General features: G+C 35.7%; 2 protein-coding genes across 26 annotated transcripts in view; one reads left to right on the forward strand and one right to left on the reverse strand.

Annotated features, from left to right (window-relative positions):
- The window catches only part of ncor1 (nuclear receptor corepressor 1), a 114,839-nt gene extending 103,765 nt beyond the window's left edge, over positions 1–11,074 (reverse strand). For 24 of the 25 annotated variants that reach the window (XM_073949978.1, XM_073949966.1, XM_073949964.1 and 21 more), the window contains exon 1: positions 10,745–11,060. The gene's annotated coding sequence lies outside the window, so the exon portion shown is untranslated. 25 annotated transcript variants of the gene reach the window in all.
- A 385-nt stretch (positions 11,075–11,459) lies between these two features.
- Positions 11,460–25,332, forward strand: part of pigl (phosphatidylinositol glycan anchor biosynthesis, class L) — a 52,648-nt gene continuing 38,775 nt past the window's right edge. The window contains 2 exon segments of the mRNA NM_001256655.1: positions 11,460–11,809; positions 11,956–12,055. Of these exon segments, the coding sequence (NP_001243584.1) occupies positions 11,488–11,809; positions 11,956–12,055 (422 nt within the window). The 5' untranslated portion in view covers positions 11,460–11,487.

The following is a 25,332-nucleotide window of genomic DNA, read 5'->3' on the forward strand; positions in this document are numbered from 1 at the left end:
ACGTACTCATTGAAAGTATTAAAACAATTAAACATGCTTTATGAATATTTTGTGCATTGAGTACACAAAAAAGATCTCCTAGATTTGATCCTACGTTTTACAGTTTTAACATATACATTAATGTTTTATTCTAATTTGTTGAGCAAAAATGGAACGCAGCTGAAGTCCCTATTTTAGATACTAAATTTTCATCAGAGGTTAACATGCTGCTCTTGCTCTTGACTAAGACTGTTTTTTTCGGTGTGCAGCAGGTTTGTGCGGACAAGAGGTTTGTGCTGACAAGAGAATTGAATCATGACATACATCATCACATTGCTTTATCATTATTACGATATGGCATCTTTTATCATGAAAAAAACGTATACAGAAATTATGAACGACCGTAAATGGCACATCGCTAACATTCAAGATGATAATCTTCATACCAGGTTTAAACATGGCCTAAATGCACAGCCCTAATTTTTTGCATTTCCATCCACTTTTGTCTGTATTAAAGAAATCCTTGGGCTTAAGATTTACTGTAACGCTTTTCATTATCAAAAGCAAACTCAAAAACATCTCTTTTACCCCACAAACACTTCTCTTGTTTTATTCAAAATACATTACAGCAAATACTAAACTGTTCCACACAATGCATGCATTACCATTTTTCTAATTCGCAAAATAAATATTTGTTGTCTATATCTAATGCTTTATTTATTTTGGGTCAAAAGGTCAAGGGTGCTTATTTAAGTTTGAGATCATAGGTCAGGAGGCATCTGCACATGGCCAAAAGCTCCGTCTCATCTACCAAAAACAAGAGTCTGTTTGCATAACCAAATCAGTCAGCAGGAATCTCCATGACCAGATCTGGCCGATGCTCTTCTGTTCAGTGTGCATAGATTGGATTTTCCATGCACACTTCCAAATGCTTATCTGTCAGAGCCTGAGCAAGAACATGGCTTAATCAGGAGGAGATACAGCAGACCTATTGTCTGATATATCCACACTTCACTTTTATACTTTGTCTCTTTCATCAGGTTTAACCTGTTTCTCATTCTTATGTTTCCATTCATGCTATAAACTCTAGCTAGAGCTGCACGATTCTGGCTAAAATGAAAATCGTGATGTTTTTGCTTAAAATAAAGATCACGATTCTCTCACGATTCTGTAGATGTAAAAAAAATGTATGGTAAAAACAAACATATGGCACTACGTCGATAATATTATGTGTAGATCTACTGTTCTATAAATAATTCTATTCTACTTATAATAATTCTGATGTCGAGTTATTATTGTTTGAGATATATGCTTGCAATTTGTCATATTAGACCATTTTATTCACTGGTAATATCAGACTTTTGCCATTATCAGATTATATTCAACAATATATAGGCTAGAGTAGGTATACTGACATTGTAAACATTTATTTTCATGCACAACTGTGTGTTCGCTAGGAAAGAAAAAACATCTTGTCGTAATCATAACTCTAAAATGCGATATATAAATGAAGTGCACAATTTTGGTTTTATTTTGACAGCTAAGTGCTTGTTTATACTTTGCGCGCCTCCTAAACGATCACTCTGTGCCCAAAACTGAATATTATTTACAACTCTATTACCTGTTACTCGCAACATATGTAGGTTCTGTTCACTAAAGATGCGTGCGCGTCTATCATTAAGTTGAGCGCGAGTGCGCCCTCTCTGTGTTAACAGCTTACGGTCAGCAGCTCACATCACGCGATTTCCCGGCCGCGAAAACATCATTATATGAAGACAAAAAATAAATTTTTAGGTAAATCATACCTTATAAATACAGTATGTGACTCATTCAACATCATTTGGAGGTCTCAATGTCACTGAGCAACGTATGTGAAGAACGACTTGTGCAGCCGCCTTTTCTTCTCTCCTGAACTTGAAAATATGATTGGCAGAATCGTAGAAATGCTGGATTAAGATCGTCTAGGGCAGGGATGGGCAAACTTGATCCTCGAGGGCCGGTGTCCCTGCAGAGTTTTGTTCCAACACTAGTCAAACACCTGAACAAACTAATCAGTGTCTTCAAGATCACTTGATCTCTATAGGGAGGTCTGTTTGAATAGGGTTGGAGTTAAACTATGCAGGACACTGGCCCTCCAGGATCAAGTTTGCCCACACCTGGTCTAGGGGGTCGAATCGAGATCGCGATCTTTTAACGATTGATTGTGCAGCTCTAACTCTAGCCATAAGCTAAATCAAAAGCAATTGACAAAAAGGATAACTTTAACAGGTACCGAAGTTGCATTCAAAAAGGATCAAACACTGGCACTTAAATTTTATACTGAAATGCTGAGCAAAAGCTAAATATTCAGCACAGGAGAGCATACAGAAATCATGACACTCGCACATCCTGCTAAACCCAGGATTTGTCAGAAACATTTGCCTCACTGATGTCATTTGGCTAATCAGCATCACCACATAGAAGAAACAATAAACCGACACCCTGGACTAGGGCTGTACGATATTGGAAAAATCTGACATTGCGATATTTTGGTTTTCTTCATTATATATTGCGATTCAAGTACAATATCGGCAGATGGCTTTAAATTGCTCTATTTGGGGGAGGAGTGGTCATTCATTTAGACTGATTAGGGTGATATTATAAGGGTGTGAATATTGTACACAAAAAATAATAAACTAATTGCAATTATCATTACTCTTCATTACAAATGTTGTAGGTTATCATCTCCAAATGCTTTACACTCTCTTGAAACGCCTCTAAAACATGCCAATTATAAAGTTTCACTCTGTTATGGTTATACTTCGCAACAACTCCACAATTCTCATGTATTCTCAATTGTTGAACAACTATAATTCCAACTGAATATTGCATATCCTGCGATGTGACTATTGCGGACACACACATTGCGATATCAATGCTGTAACGATATATTGTGTAGCCCTGGACATTATTTGTAGAGCAAAGATTAATTTTTTTATATCTAAATATTTACACCCATAAGTTTAAAACTTTAAAGTAAAAGGTGAAAACTTTAAAGTGAAATAGGGCTATAGGATGTGAAAGTTGATATTGTATGGGCAAAATAAAATGTCTATCATTTCATATTAAGCTGTACTGTTTATTTCACAGTCTCACAAAATTCATTGCTTATGGTAATCATTAAGGCTAAACAATAAGGATGGCCCAATGACTGGAGCTAGTTTGAGTGATGCTCAGGACAGTAGACAGTCTTACAATTGAGAATAAGTACGTCTGACAAAAAATAACAGTGTTATCATGAGCAAAAGCAAATAGGTGAAATCATATCAAGTGCGAGAACCAGATATGATCACATCCTCGTGGTGAGACAGGTTACCTCGCTCTTGAGGGCTTGTGTTACTTGCTAAGGTGATGTGATGCATGGCAAGCATTATTTTAAAATAAGCTTGTGGTTTTTATTTTCTTGTGCAGATCTGTTGCCCTCTCAAAGATGAGATCTACCATATGTGGAAATGTAACTGGTGCTTTTGATTATGTTTGTCATATAATTAAGAAAATAAGTGAAACTGGTACATCCAAAATCCTGCTGCTTTCAAAAATTCAATAATAATTAATATTTGAGCATGTTAAGTGCCAAAAACATAATGGTTTGAATGTCATACACATTTACAACGACACACAGGTGAAACATCCATTTAAATTTGATGGTAACAAAGTAGAAACATAGGCATGGGCCAGTATAATATTCTGACAATATGTTAACCTTGGATCAAACTGAAAAAAACGGTATCATGATTACTGCTCTAAAATATATTCTTTTTAAACATCCGGGTAAAAACAAAAAAACAAACAAAAAAAACTTTTCACATTGAACACATTAGATTTCATTTTAAGAAACATTTGAAATATTTTGTAACATTGAACACGTCAGGCTAAATAATTTAAATTAATCGTTGGTTTCTGCTGTCTTCATTAGTTTCAAAAACACTGATTTCTTTACAACTTAAAAAGGCATCTTAGGAGATCTTTGCCAGTGGTTCTCAAACTTTTTTCACCAAGTACCACCTCAGAAAAAATAGTCTCTCCAAGTACCACCTTATGACCAGTATTTAAATACAGTAGGTAGTAGGCCTAATTAAGCAGCTACAGTTGAAAAACAAGACAGATTAATTCCTATTATTAAGAATATGTAATATTGTCAGCCACTTTAAATGTTTAAATAGATTAAAAATTAACTGTACTTGAAGACTAAAAAAAAATATTCACCGTTTAAATTAAAGTGGGCTTTTAAAAGTTCATTTAAAATGGCAGCTTCAAATGAACCTTATATTTTTATAAACCGGAAACACGTGTTATTTTACACAACTAAGAGCACACATTTTAATACATTTGTAAGAATTATTTTACCTATGATGCAGCATGGGAAAATTCCTGAGTTTGCTGTAACTAAAATGCCAACACAACATGACTGGTCTTTTCTAGTGTGTATCTGCTCTGCAAGTGCCATGCGCCTCTTCCTAGCATAGTGATTTTTAACATCTGATGACGCCATGCATCAAAGTAAACATAGTAAGCACAGCGGTGTAATCATACGCTTCAGGGAACACCCAATGCTGTCTAATCACATGAGTCTCAGTGTTATCGTCAAAGGGTTAAGTGTGTGATCATTTTATTATTCAGCGATTCTTCCGCGTTTATTAAAACTAAATAAAAATAAAAACAAGGTAATAATGAGGAATATGCATTATGCATATAGTGTAGAAACAGTATAACAGAAAACATTTGCGGCTTCACTTTTCCAAACCACGGTATACCTTGAAACCCGGTTATCGTCCCATGCCTAGATACTTTCTTTTTATCACATATTTTTAAAGAAAACATTATTAAACAAAATGGTTAGGACTTGGTTGTATCAACAGCTGATGTATTAAAAAAGCAAACAGTTGACTGTACAACAGATAAGGTTTAGCAGGACTATGAGCGAATACATAATTTGACAGGTTTGGATCAATAAGAGAAAGTGAGAGAGACTGAATCAGATTCTCTGGTATTTTATGGCAAAACCACATCAACATGTACAACATTTTATGAATGTCTCTTTTCTATAATGATATAAAATTATAACAAAAATCATACATCAATAGCAATACATAATACATAGGAAAATGTAAAACAGTTTAAAATTCAAAGTTTAGGATTCACATTCAAAAACATTTCCTTTAAAGTCTCTTTTCAGATAAAAGGTTTTTTCCTTGAATTTAAAACAAACTCTGGTGCAACAGCTTTGTTAGTGTGGTTCATCTGTGTGTGTATGCTGCCATCCAATCCATGGTGTGCACCAAACAAGCATGACACTTAAACAATAAACTAACATAAGAATGTAACATGGACATCTAAGTAGGACGATAAATTACTGATAATATAAAATTATTTATATCAAAAGAGAAATGGGAGTATATTTGAATATCACAATTGGGACAAAACCCCTCCAATACTAAGAGTCAACGTGGCAGCTTGCCTCTGCGTATTTTCCAGAGCTTGCTTTCTCACTAGAATTACCATGCCACACTTGGCCACAGACACAGCAGCACAACAGTTACACGTCCTGTATTCCACACCACTGTCCCTCGGCCAGCACATTAGGCAACGCTTATAAAAACCAACAGCAATGAGAAATGAAAAAAAAACAGGCCTGGCACTCTTCACAGGCACACTGTATCTCTATGATGGCGAGCCTAATTAAGCTGCAAGTGGTGCTGCAAACAGAGCTGCAGGGTCAAGATATAAAGAACGAGAGGTGTTTTATTATAAACGACAGCTCGAAGGACCAACGGCGTTACATTAGAAGTAGGGAAGTTCTGATAAGGTTTCCGATACCTGAGCTCAGGGTATCGGTCGATACAGAGTACTGAACCAATATCTGAGAGTGTTTCTTTAGAAACAGTTGTGAGATTTATGATGTGGTTCAGACGTATCCATTAAAAAAATATAAACAAATTCATACAGTGAACTACAGTGTTTTTATTATCTGACATTTGTATTATTAAATTGTATTATTCAATAGTAATGCTATTTACTGTATTTTACTGAAACAAATCAAACATTGTAAACTGAAAATAATTTATTCAACGTTTACAGTATAACTGTATAAAGATCAGTGCAAAATATATAAAATAATTATGAATAAAATAGAAAAATAACCTCTTTGAAACTTAAAAATGCAGATTTAAAAAAAATGCATCACCCTCTTCATCCTCATTGCTCTAACACTGGTTGTGGCAACAAAGCAAAACTTCCTGTGTTTGCTTTCTGAGCAGCGAAGAAGAACTGATTCCAGGTTTGCAGTGTTAAGTAAAGCTAGAGGGCATATTTCTCATTTAAAAACATGGTATGACATCGTTTATGGTTTTAGATATTTGCCGATACCGATGCAGTATTGACGAGAACTTCTGATATTAGTATTGGTATAGGAACAAGCCTATTAAGAAGTAGACCTGATGTGATCATTCAATTACAGCCAATTACATTTTTCTAATTAATTTAGATTGTATATTATTTCAGATAACCATGTATTGAGTCCTTTAGATGCCACATTAAGGCTATGCGCCATGTTGAAATATCACAGATGTGGATATTACAATATACATATTACAATAGTTTGCAATAAATTTGTGATTTAATACAAAAGTGTGTTTGTGTCTGCTATTAGCACACCCTCTGAAAGGCTTTTTAACACATCAGGCAATGTAGTTGCAACTTAATATATCACATTTTTCTTCAACATAGCACATTCACAAAAATGTATATAACCAAGCAATTAAGTCACGCTAAGAAAGGCGTAAACTCTGTATCAAGTGTTTGGGTTTTTAAGTTTGTTCTTAAAGACCAAATCCAGGCTAATTGAAAATATGCGAACAAGCCTACATTTTAGCAAAACGTACAATAAGTTGCTCTGTGTACAATTAGTTGCACATTTGAGACGACAAATCTACTAAAGGCATTGTGTGCATTTTTGCAAATATTAACTAAGCTACATATAGGGTACATTTTGTTTTACATTTCAAAAACATGTCCTTCTTGTAAATGTCTAAGATTTGATGTACAGATCAAGCAAAACACTGACCTAAACCCTTTCTTAAATGCAAACAAACATGTTTTTAAGAGACAATGAAAAAATGAACTGAATAAAGAGACAATTTCACTGCAACCACAGTTTAATTTTACATTGCTTTTATCGTTCTTGTAGAACTGTGCTCGAACCCGAGCGCTCTACATCACAAGTACAAAAACATACAAAGAGACCTACCAAACAAACATATGTGCATATGGAGATAGAAACGCGAGGCAAATCCATTCGATTACAAGTTATGGACATCGCTTAAGTATTTTGTGGAATTAAATTGGTGTTTTGCATTGAACTGTTAATAATCCTTTATTCTGCGATAACATGTCCCTGAAAATGTCATTAGCGTACATTTCTATTTAAAGTCCATTTAAACCTAGTATTAAAACCAACAGTAAGAAGGTTAATCGGATCCTAAATAGAGTATTGTCCAACAATGAGAAGGAAATACTGAAATATGCATGTCTGTCCACATCAACCACTCTTAAAAAGTTTATTTTTTACTATTTAAAGAAGAATGCACTTTTATATTCTGTATACTGTTTTTGGTAATTGCTTCAACTATTAGTAACTTATGTTTTATCCCATTTTATTTATTATCTTTAATTCTCTATTTAAAACAGCCAGGCATTTTATTTAAATGTTTATAATTAACTTTTCTGAACCAACAGTTTAAAACTAAGCAACTATAATGAAATTTAACTGAAACGTGACTAGGCCTGTCATAAGTGATTTTTGTTGTGCGATATGTTTTATATATAAAATTATTCAATTTGTGATAAGTGATATTATTGTCATTTCCAGAAAATTTTATGTCACTTATAATATAATGACTATACAACAACATAAAAATGCAAATTGGCATAAATGCTTACAATGGACAAAAACCTTTATATTCTTAAGGTTATGAAGATTCTGTCATTTAATGTTAAGAAAGTAAATGTCCTTAATGATATTTGTAAATGTGTCACTTTTTTGCAAGTGGGCAGCAGTTTTGAAAGAGCCGTTATATTACCGTTATTGAATAAAAATATATCGCAATATCTATTGATATATATATATTAAGTTCATTAAAACTGAGTGACACCTATAGAGATATGTTATGACATTGGTTTCTATGTTTTATATATATATATATATATATATATATATAGTGCATTATTAAAAATTATTTGAGTTCATGTCTATTTATTGTGGTCATGTCCATGTATAGTGAATATATTGATTTTTGTGACAGGCCTAAACATGAATTAAACAAAATCCATACAAAACTCGGAAATGTGTACCTTTACACCTTAGTCTACACTGTGTACTCTATTTGAGATCATACTGTCAAAAAACTCTTAATACAGGGCATTAGAGTTCAGAACAGTCACATTTTTCACAGCAAAGGCAAATCAACCCATGTCTGCCACCTTAAGAGGAAACAAAGTCTGGGCTGTAGGTGCAAATGATAACTACATTTTTTATACAACTTCTGTGGTTATGAACATGCTCGCTGCACATGAACATGAACCTTCTGCCTCAATGGCAGTGCATGTGCTCTGTGTGCACCCTAATCAACAGATCTGAATGCAACAGATGTGAGTGTTTCCTAATAAAAAAAATTAAACATTAAGTTGATACTAACCAACAAACAAGTTGGAAAGCAACTGATAGGCTATATGCAGAAGGACTTTTAATTTTGCAGTAATCTGGGTCAATCGCTTCCGGTGAACTGTATGCAGTTACAAAATCGGCGCAGTTAAGGTCTGTTTACTTTAAAAAAATCAACAATCTCCACTGCCTAATTGATATAAGATATAAAGGGGGTCTCAAATTATAAAAGCAGCACCGCATTAAATTACAGTTTCCCATGCAATGTCTTTAAAATATGTTCATTTATTTTACTTCAGTATTTTCACTTGTGTTTCAGCGCTCGCCTGCTGATCCTGACAGTGCATGCGTGTAAACGGCTTTTCATCTCATTTTACGCTTGAACAACTAAATGAATGCTGAAGTCTAGAACCCTTACAAGATTAAAAAAAAATCACATTAACCGTTCACCTGAAGTGTATTGGTATGGGAAGAAACATTAGCTGTGCATATACACTATTACAACAGGCTGTGTTCGATTTCATCATTAGAGTACTTTCAACACGTTCACACCCTACTAACCAATAATGAAAGCTTGGCAGTTTGAACTAGTATTAAAAGTGTTGGAAGTTACTTCCCATCTAACACGTGTCTTGTTGTGACCCCCTGAGAAGAAAAAATAAATCTTATTGATGTTATTGTGTACAGTAGGGTGCTACACAAAAAAGAGAAACTGCCAACGCTACTAACGTAAAAACAAAAACACTGATACGTTTTTCTTTTCCCTCGCATGTCAATGCAATATGTACATGCAACTCTGAATGCCTCTGGTAAAACAGAACATATTACAGTAATGTGTAATCTTTAAACATGGCTATTACAGCACTATTTCTGATCAGAATAAGCATGACCATCAGTTTAGAAACATATATAGGTGCAAATTGAGGTATATATATATTTATTTATTTATTTTTTTCTGGAGAAAGCCTTATTTGTTTTATTTTGACTAGAATATGGCTTTTGGCTTTAATCTTTTTAAAACCATTTTAAAGTCAAAATATTAGCCTCTTTAAGCTATATTTTTTTCGATAGTCTACCATCGTTATACAGTAACTTGCCTAATTACCCTAACCTCCCTAGTTGACCTAATTAACCTAGTTAAGCATTTAAATGTCACTAAGCTGTATAGAAATGTCTTGAAAAATATCTAGTCAAATATTATTTACTGTCATCATGGCAAAAATAAAACAAAACAGTAAGAAATGAGTTATTAAAATTAATGTTTAGAAATGTGTTGAAAAAAAATCTCTCCATTAAAAAACATTGGGAGAAAAATATATCTAATTTAACATTCGGTTTATGCGAAAAATAAAACAAATACATACTTTATTTGACCAAACATATTAATGCAATATTTTTAAATTACACAAGTGTAATCTTGCACATTGATATTTATATGTAAGTTACACCTGAGAAATACAATAGTCAATATTTTACCATTAAGTGTCCCTGTGAAAAAGATACAGATCACTTATACAGTTAAAGTATATCAGCACAAGTTAAAACTTTATATAAATCCAAATGCTTCAAATGTGTCATGCTAAATGCAGCAGGTTTCACGTTTAGCACTAAATAAATCTTGTTCCAAACACGACTTTACAGACTACTTGAGTTTGCACATAATTTTAGGAACCCCACGTGTACCTGAAAACTTGTGTATATGGCAAAACTTGGATAATGATTTTCAGCAATAAACTCCAGGCTGTGTGGTTTAAACTCACACTAATAGCGTTAGCCAACAAGCTACCATTAGTTCATCCGAAAAACACCATTTAACCGGAATCCACACATGAAAGAGAAATATCTCAACTAGACACAGATGTAAACCAACCGGGAAATAAACTCTATATGTTAATATAAACTGTAAAACGAGACTGGAGAGAGTCTAAACCAAAACCGTTAGCTGAATGTTTCACCTTAGCATTCAAACCCTCGTCGCCATCTTGAACATAAGCGCTTAGCTCAGACTAGCCTGCATGAAATCCACAACAAAGCGCTCAAAATATTTAGATTAAATGGTAAACTCACCTCATGTCCTTAGAGACAATCAAATACGCTCTGAAGGAGTCTGTGCTGTTCAAACGAGCGGTAATGTAATTTGTAGCGATGAGACTGCGCGAGCCCTCTCTCACACACACACAAACGCACACACTTAAACACACACACTAAACACAGGCTAACGTTAGTTATTTGTCCTCAGTGAGCCGTGGATGTAAGTTCAAGTCGCCTTCTGTCTCATTCCGCGTCAGAAATTAATATACGTCACGAGCGTACCGGTCTCTGCTTGCTAAACACCCGGTGGTTTGCATTTTGTGCAGCTCTGGTGCACCAGATGAGACGGACTGAAAGTTTTTCCTCTAGCAAACAGGATGAAACGGTGTGACGTTCAAACTCTCCCCACAGGCGGCCTTCACCCCACCCAAACCTCACTCTCCGTCTTTTACTGTACAACAGAATTGCAGCAAAATAGATGTTTGATAATAACTATCTTATAGAAACGAATCAATTCGCCTTTTAATGATTATTTTACATTTGCTTCCGCCTTTGAAATAATTCATATTAAACGTGTTTGTTAAAAAAAATTGCATTAACTCCGTCGTGCAACTGTTGTCTGCTACTTTAAAAAATGCACGATTTGTATAGGTTGGAAATAAATATAATATTAAAGTTTCCTAAAATAATCCAGTCATTTAAGTGTAAACAATCCGATCTGTAGGAACCATTGAGGAGGATACGATGTTCCACACGGACTTTTTAATGGCGCGGACGAGATGTTTGTTTTCTTTACCATTTCATTTGTCTTGGTGGCTTACGCTGTCTTTATAAAGTTTGTGTATTATAGACACAGCCAGTTATGGCCACACGCATTGAATAAAATATCCACCCCTTTATACACCGTCGGAAACTCGAGGTTTTGCCCAGCGCAAGAGAGGTCCGGCGCGCTCTTTCCAAATTCAGAGGATGAGAATCCGCGCGAGACTCGAGCTCTGATTGTCACTGCACATCCAGATGATGAATGCATGTTCTTTGCACCTACAGTCTTAAGGCTAGTTGAATCACGTGCAGCCGTGTATTTGTTATGTTTGTCAACAGGTAGGTTTATTATTCTGTCAATAAATAATAATCTGTTTCTGTTTGTACTCTGATTGGGTTTAATAAAGAAAGCTGAACTTCTGCAGTAGTATTTGTAATAGTTGTATAAGCAGAAGAGACACATTAAATGTTTCTGCAATGCTCAGGCAATTACAACAATCAAGGACTGCAACGCAAAAAGGAACTGATGGACAGCTGTGCAGTTCTGGGAATCCCAGCCAACCATGTCTCCATCATAGATGACAAGTAAGAGCAGCACACAGGACATACAGAAGTAGTTCAGATAAATAAAAAAACAACTAAAAACAATAAATAAATAAAAATCTGTCAACATTTAGTGTCTCCTATATTGTCAAAAATCCTCTTTAAACCTCTTTCTGCAAAAGTCATCTTTACAATCATTGTGTTAAAAATGTAATTGTACCAAGGAGGAAAGAAATTAAGAGGATTGAAATTTTGAAACGGCATGATGATGAATTCATGGAATCTCTTGGCAGTCATCTGAAGAAATTTTTGACCAAAACAATATTGGTTAGAATGACTGTTATAAATACATTAAATTCAGTTATATTATAAAATATTGTTTGAATGTAAGCAATGATCTATAAAAAATAAGGATTCTGAAAACTATTAAAAAGTTTTAGTAATTTCCATACATGATGTTTCCACTTGGCCTCTGCGATTTGGGGAAAATAGTTAACTGATTTATTTTTTTGACAGATATTGTGATTTCGATTTGATTTGTGATTTTATTCTGTAGTCAAGCTTCTGCTCATTAATCTGTATCATAGGCCCACACGGAATCTGCGCGCGCAGAATTCCGCAGATTTTCCGCAGAATTCTGCAGATTTTTAGCCCATCATTAATTGTTTATTTACTTGAGTAAATGTGTAAAGTTTTTATTCAGTAATTTATTACTTTTTGTTTCATATATTAAGGTTTTAGTTATGATACTCCGCTGGATACTCCCAAAATAATTCTGCAAAAATCTGCAGATTTTTTCCAAAATTCTCCACAGAAATAGCAAAAAACATCCGCAGATTCCGTCTGGCCCTAATCATAACTTCTTACTGCTGAAAGGCAGTGAGTGTTAGTTAAAAAAAGGAACTGAAAAGATTTTAACTAAAAAATTTACTCAAATTTATTTTTAAATATTTAGAAAGTAAACACAACTTTTTCTTCAGAGCGCCACAGCGGAATGAACTGCCAACATATCCAGCACATGTTATACGCAGCAGTTGCCCTTCCAGCCGCAACCCATCTCTGGGAAAGCTTATTTGTTGTATTTTTAATTTTTTTGGAAACCAATACATATTATTCAAACGGTAATATAAAATAAACAAAATTCATCCAAAGTGACTATATTAGAGCTCGGGAATCTATGTCACAGTGAGTTGCTGTCAGATGGGCACAGATGCAGAGGGGCGAATCCAAAGTGGATCAAATAAATTAATGAGTTAATCAGTAAATCACAGCGTGTTAATGAGCTGCTGCAAGAAAACATTTACGTATTTGAATTTTTTCTTTATTTGTAGTGTGAATGGATACAGTTTAATGAGTGTATTCATGATACAATATATCAATAGAGATCAATGGGAATCAGGCACCCTTGTCCTAAATGCCTAAAATGCATTGTCCTGACACAACACACACATACATATACACACACACACATACACACACATACATTCATATTATATAAGTTCGACAATAAAACTGAAACACTGGCTAATTTAATGTTGGAGGTTTCATGGCTGAATCTGATCAATTCGCAGTGAATTAGCACAGTTTTGCTTAAAATATTGCAATGCTTACAGCATTAAGGGTAACATATCAGAAGACAAATTTTTGGTGCGCACCTCGCTGTCGCATCTGTGACCAAGACAGTAGGTCTTTTGATGTATCAAGAGCCACGGTATCCAGGCTAATATCAGCAAACCACCAAGATGGGGAACCACATCCAACAGTAGTAACTCTGGATGCAAGAGAAAGCTGTCAGAAAGAGTTGTCTAGGTGCTAACCTAGATTGTATCCAAAAAATCTAAAACCATAGCTGCCAAATTAAAAGTGCACGTCAACTCTTCTGTTTCCACCAAATCTGTTAATCTAGGGCTCCACAGGGTCGATATACATGGCCGAGCTGCTATAGCCAATCCTTTGGTCACTCGTGCTAATGCCAGTTGTTGCTTTAAACTGTGCCAGCAGCTTAAATATTGGGCTGTGGACAATATGAAGCATATATTGTTCTCTGATGAGTCCACCATCACATCAGGGAGAGTTTTGTGTGGAGAAGCACCAAAGAAGCACCCCACCAAGACTGTTGCATGTCCAGAGTGAGGCATGGGAGTGGATCAGTGATGGTATGGGCTGCAATATCATGGTATTTCCTAGGCCCAATACTAGTTGGGCATGGTTTTTAATAGTTTTATAGTTTTTAATACCTGGCCACTATTCTGCAAGATGAATAGCACTCCCAAGTCCCAGGCCACTGGGCAAGACTTGTATCTGTCATTCCCAAGATGAACTGATGCTGTATTGACCACTAAAGGAGGCCCTGCACCATACTAATGAATTAATGTGGTCTAAAACCAGACCTTTTAGTTTCATTGTTTAACAACTCTATATATATGTACACATGTTTATATATGTAAGAGTATCATGACCTGGGTGTTAGCCCATACAAGATTGTCATTTCTGCACAGTCCGTTTTCCTCTGATGAATGAACATGATAAAAGCTCTCTTGATGATTTTGATCTTTACCATAGCTTACTAAAGCTAATAAATATTCTGTCCATCCAGCACCTAACACTGAAATAAGCTCTCTGCTCTTGGGAGGTGTTTCAAGTTTGCTTTTAAAACAAACATTTTGGACCAGTGTGGTCATGCCCTGAGGCTTCAGCCGCAGCGAGGACACCCATTAGGAGTGTGTCACACTGGGTCTGACCCCTCCTCTTCTCCCCTGGTTGCCCTGTGAGCAAACAGTGGTCAAGCTACAAATGAAGCCCCTCCATTCTTGTCACAACAGTAGCACAGACAGCTCAAACTGATGTATGAGAGCTCGCTTGGTCACCAGAGGACATTAACGACAGGGCAGGAGACTAAAAGAGGGCAATCCTCCACCCCCTTTGCCAACTCTGTAGTGACACAGCCTAAACAAATGAGTCCATGGGCCAGGATTGTCTAAATCAATCATTGTGATATTGTTAAATAAGCAATTTACAAAACCACATTAAGGATGTTATCATCTAGCATCTGTGTGGTGTTCATTGCTGAATTTTCGACGTTTGCATGATTTACCATCATCTTTTCTCTCTTACTCAATTTTAGCTCATATTTCCAAACTTATTTAGCTTCACTTTCCAAAACACAACCCCCCCACCCCCAATAGATTTTCTTAACGCACACCATGTCGTTGCATTCCTGTTCCAGAGTTTGGTTGACATACAAATCACCAGAAGTAGAGACTTTATTAAAACACTTATTGGTGATAATAAAGGTATTTATTAAAACCTTTTAAACAGTTAAAGTCAATCGGGCTTTAATAAATACATATATTTGTTTAATTAGCAAGTATGAAATGCAACAACATTTATTCATTATCAACATCATGTAACAAAAGATTTATATGAAAAATATAAATAAAAAGTTTAGTAGCAGGAACTGTTTTGTATTATGTATTATTTATGTTTTGTTATCTAAACATTAGGGTGATGCAGTATGTAGGGCTGTCGTCTCACAGCAAGAAGGTCGCTGGTTCAAGCCCCAACTGGTTCAGCTGGCATTTCTGTGTGGAGTTTACATATTCTCCCCGTGTTTGTGTGGGTTTCCTCGGGGTGCTCTGGTTTCCCCCACAAGTCCAAAGACATGTGCTATAGATGAATTGGGTTAGCTAAATTGTTCGATGTGTATGTCCTGGTCCTCGAGGTTGGGGGTTGAGCGTTGGGCTAAATACCCACCTCATAAAAATTAAATGTTATGAACACCAACATGGTGCGGCTAAATATCAACTTCAAAATAAATGGTCCTGGAAGTAAGTAAGTATCTAAACACTGATGGTAATAAATGTATTTCAAGCACCAAGTCATGATGAAAGATCTGGACTGGCCAATAAAAATTAATTTTTCATATTAGATTTAACACAAACATTCAAGCTCAAAAGTTATTTTACTTTGTCATAATATTTCTCAATATTGCAGTTTTAGCTGCATTTTTTAATGAAAACTTTGCAGCCTTGCTGAGCAGATATTTTTTGAACTCCAAACCTTTGAATAAAGTTCTACACTTATTTCATGAACTGCCTGAACTTAAGTCCCTTGCTATAGGTCATAGTGTACACTGTGTTGATTTTATAAGGAAAATATGTTAAACTGAGATCTTTGTACTTTTTAGTCGAAACACTTCGGAATCACAATATGAGTAGACCCTGAATGACAGTATTTTGTACAGATTGTTTTGTTCAGTTCACTTTAACTACTGCATGTTCATGTCTGCGTTTTTGTAACTGGCATTAGCCATCATTAGATGTTTTTCTTTATACAACACTCAAATGTTGTAATATCACCTAAAGTTCTGCCAGGCGATGTGCTGTTGCTGCATTTATGCAAACCAGCTGCGAGTGTGTGGCGAGATCATTTTAGACATGGTTATAAAATGTTGTCTCTTTAGAACATACTTCTTTCTGCTGCTAAGGAGAAGCAAGCAGTGACAGGATTTGGGGATTTTCAAGCATTTATAGCAGTTTGGTTTTTGTGCTGAGTAAACTAAATCCTTTTTATTCCAAAGCCCCTAAATCCACATTTGGAAAAATTGAGCTATAGGAAATAATCCTTTAGCAGTTCACATAGTCACTGTGTGCCTGGGTTGGAATTTCAGCTTGCCTCTTGATTGGAGGAAAAAAGAAAAAGTTTGGATTTTTTACTTGTTAAGTTCTCAGAGTTTAGTGAGGTTTGTGCTTAAATTGTGGCTTAAGGAAAACCAACTTAATGGACCTATACATCATCTCTGCATTTATGCTGAAAAAAAAACAACAAAACAAAATAAAACATCATGTCAAAATCAGGAGTTCTCTATAAACAACATTTAGGACCCTATTATACACCTGGCGCAATAAGGCGCAAGACATGTTTGGCGCGATTTGTTGCTATTTTTTGACCAGCCAACCCTAATTTTCACGATTTACATCGTTGTTTAAATAGCAAATCCATTTGTGCCACTTTGTAATCTGATGGGTGTGCTGGTCTAAAAAGGAGGTGCGTTAAGGCGCATTGTTGGTTGACCAAATAAAACCTGTTCTAAAGTCCAGCGCAGACCACGTTAGTTATGCACCCATGCAGGTCCAAAGCATACACAATACACACAGGATGTACAGCAATACACAAATATATTTACATATGCATAGGCTTTGGAGACGTATGCATCACTATATGGGGCATAAGAACAGAACATGTGTTTGGATATAACTAATTTTTTTGACCACACTTCATTATTACTGTTCATTTATTCGTTTGCTGGAAATTAGAACTTAATTGAGAAATAGTTTTAAAACAAATCTTTGCACTTAACAAGCAAAATTAAATATATAGGCTGATGGATGTCTTCAGTGGAATGTTTCCTTATTGACAAAAGTAATGGAGTAAAGTAAAGAGTAAGAGTGAAGAGAAAGAGAAATTAAATAGGCCAAATGGTGGAGATTCGTTCTTTATTCTCGCACTGCAGATGGTCTGGTCTGTTTTCTCGCTAGTAAAGTGTTGAGTTTTTCCACTTACAAAGTCCACCTTGTAAATACGCCAAAAATTGTGCCATGGCACACAGCAACCAGGGCCGGCGCGTCCATAGAGGCGGCGTCTGCGACACTACCCTCACCACCCGCGCCCTCAGTTATATCCGTGTCTAGGGCGGCGTCCGCGACACTACCCTCACCACCCGCGCCCTCAGTTATGTCCGCGTCTAGGGCGGCAGAATAGGGAGGGCGGCGTCCCTCGACACCCCCCCAGTTTCACTTTAGGGTTGAGGGCAGCATAACCGTCCTTTGCCTAGAGCGGCGGTTCAGCTTGCTCCGGCCCTGAAAGCAACTGACTCTTAAAGGGAATGGGAGATTGGTTTAATGCATGTTATGTTTAAAACACACCCATAACTGATTAAAAGAATAAGCACAACCCTGTTTGACCATGTGCTGTGGTGCAAACCGTATTTTTCCATCTATAAAATAGCAAAGTGGATTCACACCCTTAATGCTTTTGCATCATGCGCTTTAGATTTTGCGCCTAGATCGTTAAAATAGAGCTCTTTATATCCTGCATCAAAAAAAGACATGGTTTAATGTATTTCAGGCACTTTACTAGGAAATAAAAGCATTTGCAATCTGTGCCTTTGCTTTTTTAAAGTTACTTGCAAATTGTAAAGTTAATAACAGCATTGCTAATTGTTAACTGTATATAGTAACTTCATTGACTTTATTACTGCAATGTAATTTTAATTACAAGTCATAAAGTGTTGAAATATCCCCTAGTAACTCTCCAGGGTTCTTCCAATGAGTATTATTTCAATGAGTGCCCTAAAAAGGGTTAAATCAGAATGGTGTGATGACAATAAAATCCAGAAAGTCTGTACTTTTTTGTTAAATGGTTTTGTTAAATGACATGTATTCTTCTATCCACCCAAAGAACGACAAACAAAATATGATGCATGTGTTTCTCCCAAATTCTCCCAAAAGAATTTGCATAGTCATGGTAATATGTTTTCCAGGCTGTTTTCCAAGTGCTGCGACCCGCCCTGCCTGCAGTTCTTCCCTGCATGAATCCAATCCTTTAGTAAAGAACACTCAAAGCTTCCTTCTTGGCGTTGGTGTTTTCGTGCTCCAATGTTGCAGAGCCCCAGAGGTCCAAAAACAGTATCGCTTGGCTGCAACTTCTCCACATTTAGAGTTTGTTGTTTTCTTGGAAGGGTGGAAAAACTAAATCATAATGGACCTGCTAACTGTCCCCTGAGTTTGTGTGTGACTGATTGCTCCAGAGATTGTTCTTCTATTTGGGCTCACATCTAAGTGTTCCCAATTTAAAAAGACGACATTTCCTGCTTTGTTGCAATGATCGCATACTGAGATACACCTTTGTTTTGACTGCTTTTGGACACAGCTGTCACATTTACCTCCAGTTGGCCTGTTTAGATTGCAGACAGCTCTAATATATGATGTTACATATATGATGTGTGTGTGAGTGTGTAGTACAATCCTTTTGTGTAAGAGTGGGGTCAGTGAGCAGTCGTGTTGTTTTAGATGGCTCTAGTGGCGATACATGGAATCAGTGTGTGTTCTGAGAAGCCTGGGAGTGTTTGTGTGTGTGTGTTGACTAGGTCAAAAGTATCATGTAAACTCAGACACCCACCTGGAACTTTCATAATCAGCTGGCACCATGCCCGGTCTACCCATATCTCTCGATCCATTACTTTATTTTTCAGCCTAATGTACACACAGAGTAAACTTTGCTCCATTCCGACTGGCTTTATCTTTTCCTCACTCACCTTTCCCAGCCTATCTCGGTCTTTACCCAGCAGCTGACACTGTAATCTTTGTGATCCTTTCCTCTAGTCATTCACAAGCACGTACACAAACACACAACAGTTTAATCTCTGCCCACATTTGGCAAAAACCCAGATTGCGCATGACTATAAGTGATAGCAATATATTTGAAGGATAGATAGCTTTCATTCGCGGTCATCCCGACCTGTTTTTCTGCTTTATCTACAGTATGTGACAGATTAGCTCAGAGATTCAAGCCAAAGCGTAGTTAAATGGCGACTGCAGCGGAGTGATAACACATAAATCTGAAAGAGGAGCTGCTGGGCTTTTCGTTTGCATAGCATGACCTCAGCATACTGTGGTAATCTCTCTCTCTCTCTCTCTCTCTCTCTCTTTCTCTCTCTCTCTCTCTCTCTCTCTCTCTCTCTCTCTCTCTCTCTCTCTCTCTGTGCGCATGTGTGTGCGCGTGTCTACATCCAAACAGGGTCATCCGGGCTCAGAGCCGGTTCAGGAAAGGTCAGTGTGTAGTGATCAGGGATTGGTGTGCATGCAATGATCCTATTCTTCCCTTCAGTCAGCAACAATGTCGTACACAGAGTTCTGAAAACACACACACACTCGACTGAACAGACAGAGGTTACATAAGTGCGCATAGTTAGAGTCACAAAGTCTTGTGGACTTCAGTGTCTGTCTCAAAAATTGGCCACAGACCCTTCACTAGCTAAATTGTATACAAAACGTTTGAGAACTGGTTGAAGTCTGCAGTTGCTATCTGACCACCTGGTGGCTAAAGGCTGCTATGCAATATCCTTGCATCGGGGGCACAGGATTTTATCAGTCAACCAGGAAACAGTTGTTTTTGCAAGGTGCCTGCAGCCACTGGATTTACCAAGTTTTAAAAAGAATCAGACCAGAGACTGGAGTAATAGCTGCTGCTTTGCTGTGATAATAACAATATACAATATAACAATATACATCTTAAATGTTAAAACATATTAAACATATTAAAATATTATACATATTAAATAATACTTTACAATAAAAACTGTAATGTAATGCAATGTGTATTTATATAGTGCATTTATCGTGTATGGCCATACACCCATAGCGATTCACAATCATGAGGAGGGTCTTTCCACACCACCAGCAGTTTGCAGCATCAGCTTAGTTAATGCGACGACATCCACAGGACAACATCACCAGTGCTCTTCTTACGCACCATTTATAGGTGGAGTGGAGAAACAGTGATTGAGCCAATTCAGTGGATAGGGATGATTGGGAGGGAATTTGGGTAAGGGAATTTGGCCGGGACAGCAGGGTTACACCCCTACTCTTTACAAGAAGTGCCATGGGATTTTTAATTTGACCTCAGTGTAATGTCTCATCCGAAAGACGGCGCTCACTGACAGAATAGTGTCTCCTTCTCTATACTGGGGCATTTAGGACTCACACAGATCGCAGGTTGACTGCCCCCTGCTGGCCTCACTAACACCACTTCCAACAACAACCTAGTTTTGCCAAGTGATCTCCTATTCAGTTACTGACCAGGCTCAGCCCTGCTTATGCTGAGTTCCCTGGATGATTTTCAAGGTAATCGTATCACAGAAGATTTCACACAGCGTGACTACTTGGGCTAGTGTTTTGTCACTGCTTTGTTTACACTGCAAGAAGGATCGGCGACAGGTTTCTCACTGCATGACTTTACAATAGGAAGAATCGTAGACAACTTTGTCCAAACAATGTATCACAAACAAACACATGTAGTACATCTTTTGTTATTTACTGCATAACGAGAAAGAAGCCTTTAATGGGGTAGAAATTGTACATATTTGCTCACCCGGGTTTGAAGGGAATTAGCAATTTCTCCTCAACTTTCTGTTTAACCCGGTTGTGGTGTTGCTCACATGGCACATCAAACAGACACAGGTGATCCTGCCAAATTTACACTAGTTTTTCCTTCATTTCTGGGGTCCAAATAAACTGAAATGAGCACTTTTAACGTCTCCCCCAACCCTCACTTGCCTGTAGATACCCGTACTTGTGGTTGCTGCTCTCTCATTGGCTGTAGGTAGGTAAGGTAAACTGTAGGTGTTATTTTCAGTCAGAACATATTCACATGGCATTATTTGAATTACAGACAGTTTCAGATATTTAGCATGCCAAATATCTCACGAGCATCGCCCACTCATCTGTGATTCTCTGAGATCGCGTCTTTGGTAGTTGGTAGAGTCATTAAAAGATTTTTCAAAACCTGTCAGCAAGTCAAAATCACTGCTAAAATCATGCAGTCTGAACTCGACATTAGCTTTAGTGTGTAACCGGTCTTGGGTTTAAAAAAAACTATTCTTTTAAATTGTAACATAATATGTCTGTATTAAGTCATTTTGAATAGGGTATTTGGTTTTAATCAATAAAAATTTTATATGTATTCTATTAATTTTAATATTGTTTTAATAGGGTGTTAATTTAATGACTATTATAAATTAATTAAATTAAGTAATTATTTAATTTAAAAATCATTAATTAAATTAATTATGCAAAAAACACCTTTAAACCACTTCACCGGAGTAGGAAGAGGGTTCGTAGACAAAAAGGTTGAGAAGCTTAATTGATAGGCTTATGTTCAATTAATAAAAGTTATGTAAGGATGTTTTAGTAATATTTGTTTAATCTTCGTCGAACATCATTTAAAAAAAAATCTGTAAAATATCTATGTGAATAAATGCAATTAATTAGATTAATTAATCATAACATGGTATAATTCATTAAAATTTATAATCACTGCACAGCCCTAAAATATGAGTTATTATATCATATTTTTATGCTTTTTTCTGTCTATCATTACATATCATAAATTAATGCAGAATTACCAGGATCAGTTTGCGTTTGTTTGTTTGTTTGATTTTTATGTTTTTTATATAAAATTATTCTGTTCATTAATAGAGCATTTATTAAAAGTAAAAAAAAAATTAAATATGTATTATTCATTAATGTTTTTATTACTATTAACTAATAATATTATTATTAATAATGATATATATTAGAGTAATTTCTGAAGGATTGTGTGACTGTGAAGACTGGAGTAATGAAGTTGTCTTTAAAAATCACTGGAATAAATTATTAAATTATATTATAAACTACTTTTGAACAGTTATTTTATAGTGCAGTAACATTTCACAATTTTACTATTTGTACTGTATTTTTGATAAAATAAATGCAGCCTTGTTGAGCATGAGAAGCTTATTTGAAACAGATTAAAAATCAGACTAACCCCAAACTTTTGACCGGTAGTGTATTTAACTTACAATGTTATTATGCTTAGTCACTTCAGCATCTTAACATTCATTTGACTCGATGTGACAAATTAATATCATCAATGAACTCAACTGGAATAGTGATCAGCACATTATAAACATGAAGAAATCAACTGATACATGCTGGTAAGAGACGCTTCCTGTTTCAGTTGGTGGTTTTACTGAGAATTAGCCAGTCGAGAGCATGTAGACCTCATGAACTTGTGGTTCAGATCTCTAATTACTTCATCTGTGTAGGCTTGTTTGCTGTAATTTAAAGCTGTTTTTCTGAATTGTTACGACATGCATCGAATGCATCAATAGATCACATGAGTGTGTTCATGATATCAGTTTCATTTTACAGTCTGACTGTCAACGCCTGTTATATCTCATCTTGTGCTGTCTCAAAATGTGTATCCTCATGGACTCTGAATGGGTCGTCTGACCCTCGCCTCTCTCCGGAGCGCAGCTCTGCATTGACTGCCTACATTCTGACCTAGGCAATGCATCATGGGAGTGTTTTTTGTGATAAGAGCACATTTGAACACACTCCATTGAACTTGTACTCAGTCGACCTCACACTCTTTTTTCCTCTCTGTTTTTTCTGTATTATTCATTGAGGCAGACAGATGTACTCTCCGCCGTTCTAAACACAGACAGCACAGTCCACCTGGCTGGCAGGGTGACATCAGGTTGAGTGCCTGTCCTCTTTTTACTTCCTCTGACAGTTCCTCTCTCTCTCTATCTCTGTCTATCTCTGTCATGTGTTGCGAGCTGTCTGTGGCTATAAGGTTAGTTTTATTCTGATTAGTATCTGCATGGTTTCCTTGAACTGGGCAGATGTACAGTTGAAGTCAGAATTATTATCCTTCCTTTTAATTTTTTTTCTTTTTTTAAATATTTCCCTAATCATGTTTAAGAGAGCAAGGAAATTTTCACAGTATGTCTGATAATATTTTGTCTTCTAGAGAAAGTTTTATTTGTTTTATTTTGGCTAGAATAAAAGCCTTTTTAATTTTTTAAAAAACATTTTAAGGTCAAAATTATTAGCCCCTTTAAGCTAGATTTTTTTCGATAGTCTACAGAACAATCCATCTTTATATAATAACTTGCCTAATTACCCTAGTTAAGCCTTTAAATGTCACTTTAAGCTGTATAGAAGTGTCTCGAAAAATATCTAGTGCAATATTATTTACTGTCATCATGGCAAAGATAAAATAAATCAGTTATTAGAAATGAGTTAATAAAACTATTATGTTTAGTAATGTGTTGAAGAAATCTGCTCTCCATTAAGCAGAAATTGGGGGAAAAAAATAAACGGGAGCTAATAATTCAGGGTGGCAAATAATTCTGACTTCAACTATATGCACTGTTTCTCAGAGAAAGAGCTTTTGCTTTCAAAATAATCTGAATATTTATTAAGGAACCTGTAATGACAAGGTTGGACAGTTTTTAATAGTAGATATTTATTTTTAATTTCTTTTCATATAAAATAATTTGGAAACCCATTTGTCTCAGATGAGAAAAAAGCATTGCTTTTGATAAATTATATTTCTGACAAAAACATATTTATTAGACAAAAAGTGAAATAGTCTTAATTATAAGATCAAAAGTAAAAATCATTTGAAAATATTTAATAACAGCCACAATGTGTTTAGTCTTTTTTTTCTTACTTTTTAGATAGAATTAAATAATAATAAAAAATAATAATAAGTGGGACTTTTTTCTACAACTATATTTTATCACATTGTTTTTAGTAATCAGGTTTCATACGGGAAAACCTGGAAAAGTCATGAAATTTCAAAAAGGCATTTTGCAGGCCTGGAAAAAGTTTGTAAAAGCAAATAAACCCAAAATGTTCTGGAAAAGTCATACAAATTTGTTTAACAATTATCTGTGTACTTGAATATATTTGAGATGAACTTGACTTCTACTTGACACTATATTTGATGTGAACTTAAAAAAAAAATAAAAAATTACTTCAAAAATCAAAGGCAATTTTCTCTTTCACTCGCTTTCATCGTAATTCAAGAGTGTTGTGTCCAGAAACAATATCAAACTGCAGAGGTAAGATACTGTGGGTGAAAAGGCTCATTTGTACTAATCTTAAGTTTTGTGAAAATACAAGCAAGCATTTATAAAAATTTCACACAGACAGCAAGATACTTTCTAAAAACTACAAATATGAAAATAAATTTAAACTACATGGATTGTAACATTTTTTGATATGCTGTAAGACATTTGAACGTGCATTTTTTCATTTATGCAACACATAAACGTGATATGAACATAATTTTGACTGACTGACTGTCTCATCACTGTTTAATTATAATATATAAAGGTATGACTGTTTTTAAATGTGGCAGAAACGAACTTTCATAATATAACAAACAACATTTATCAAAGTTATACACAAACAAAATTAAATGTAGACCAGTTTTAACCAGTATCAACAACATCACCCTGCGTAATTAATTATAGCTTGATTTGGCAAGGAAAATACATTGAGTTTGATTTATAGTCTGCAGGAGGAGGACAGAGAGTCACGTCAGTGAGTGTTCAGGTCAGGACCCTTAGATAGATGAGCTCTGTTAACACAATTACCAGACAGCACAGCAAATGCCTTCCTTGCCAAGAGCTTGTCATGAAAATAAACCATTCTCGGGGAACCTTAATATATCCAAGACAAAAAGTTTTCCTGATGCCTTCACTA

The sequence above is a fragment of the Danio rerio genome, chromosome 5 (assembly GCF_049306965.1).
Source record: "Danio rerio strain Tuebingen ecotype United States chromosome 5, GRCz12tu, whole genome shotgun sequence".
In the NCBI taxonomy this organism is placed as follows: domain Eukaryota; kingdom Metazoa; phylum Chordata; class Actinopteri; order Cypriniformes; family Danionidae; genus Danio; species Danio rerio.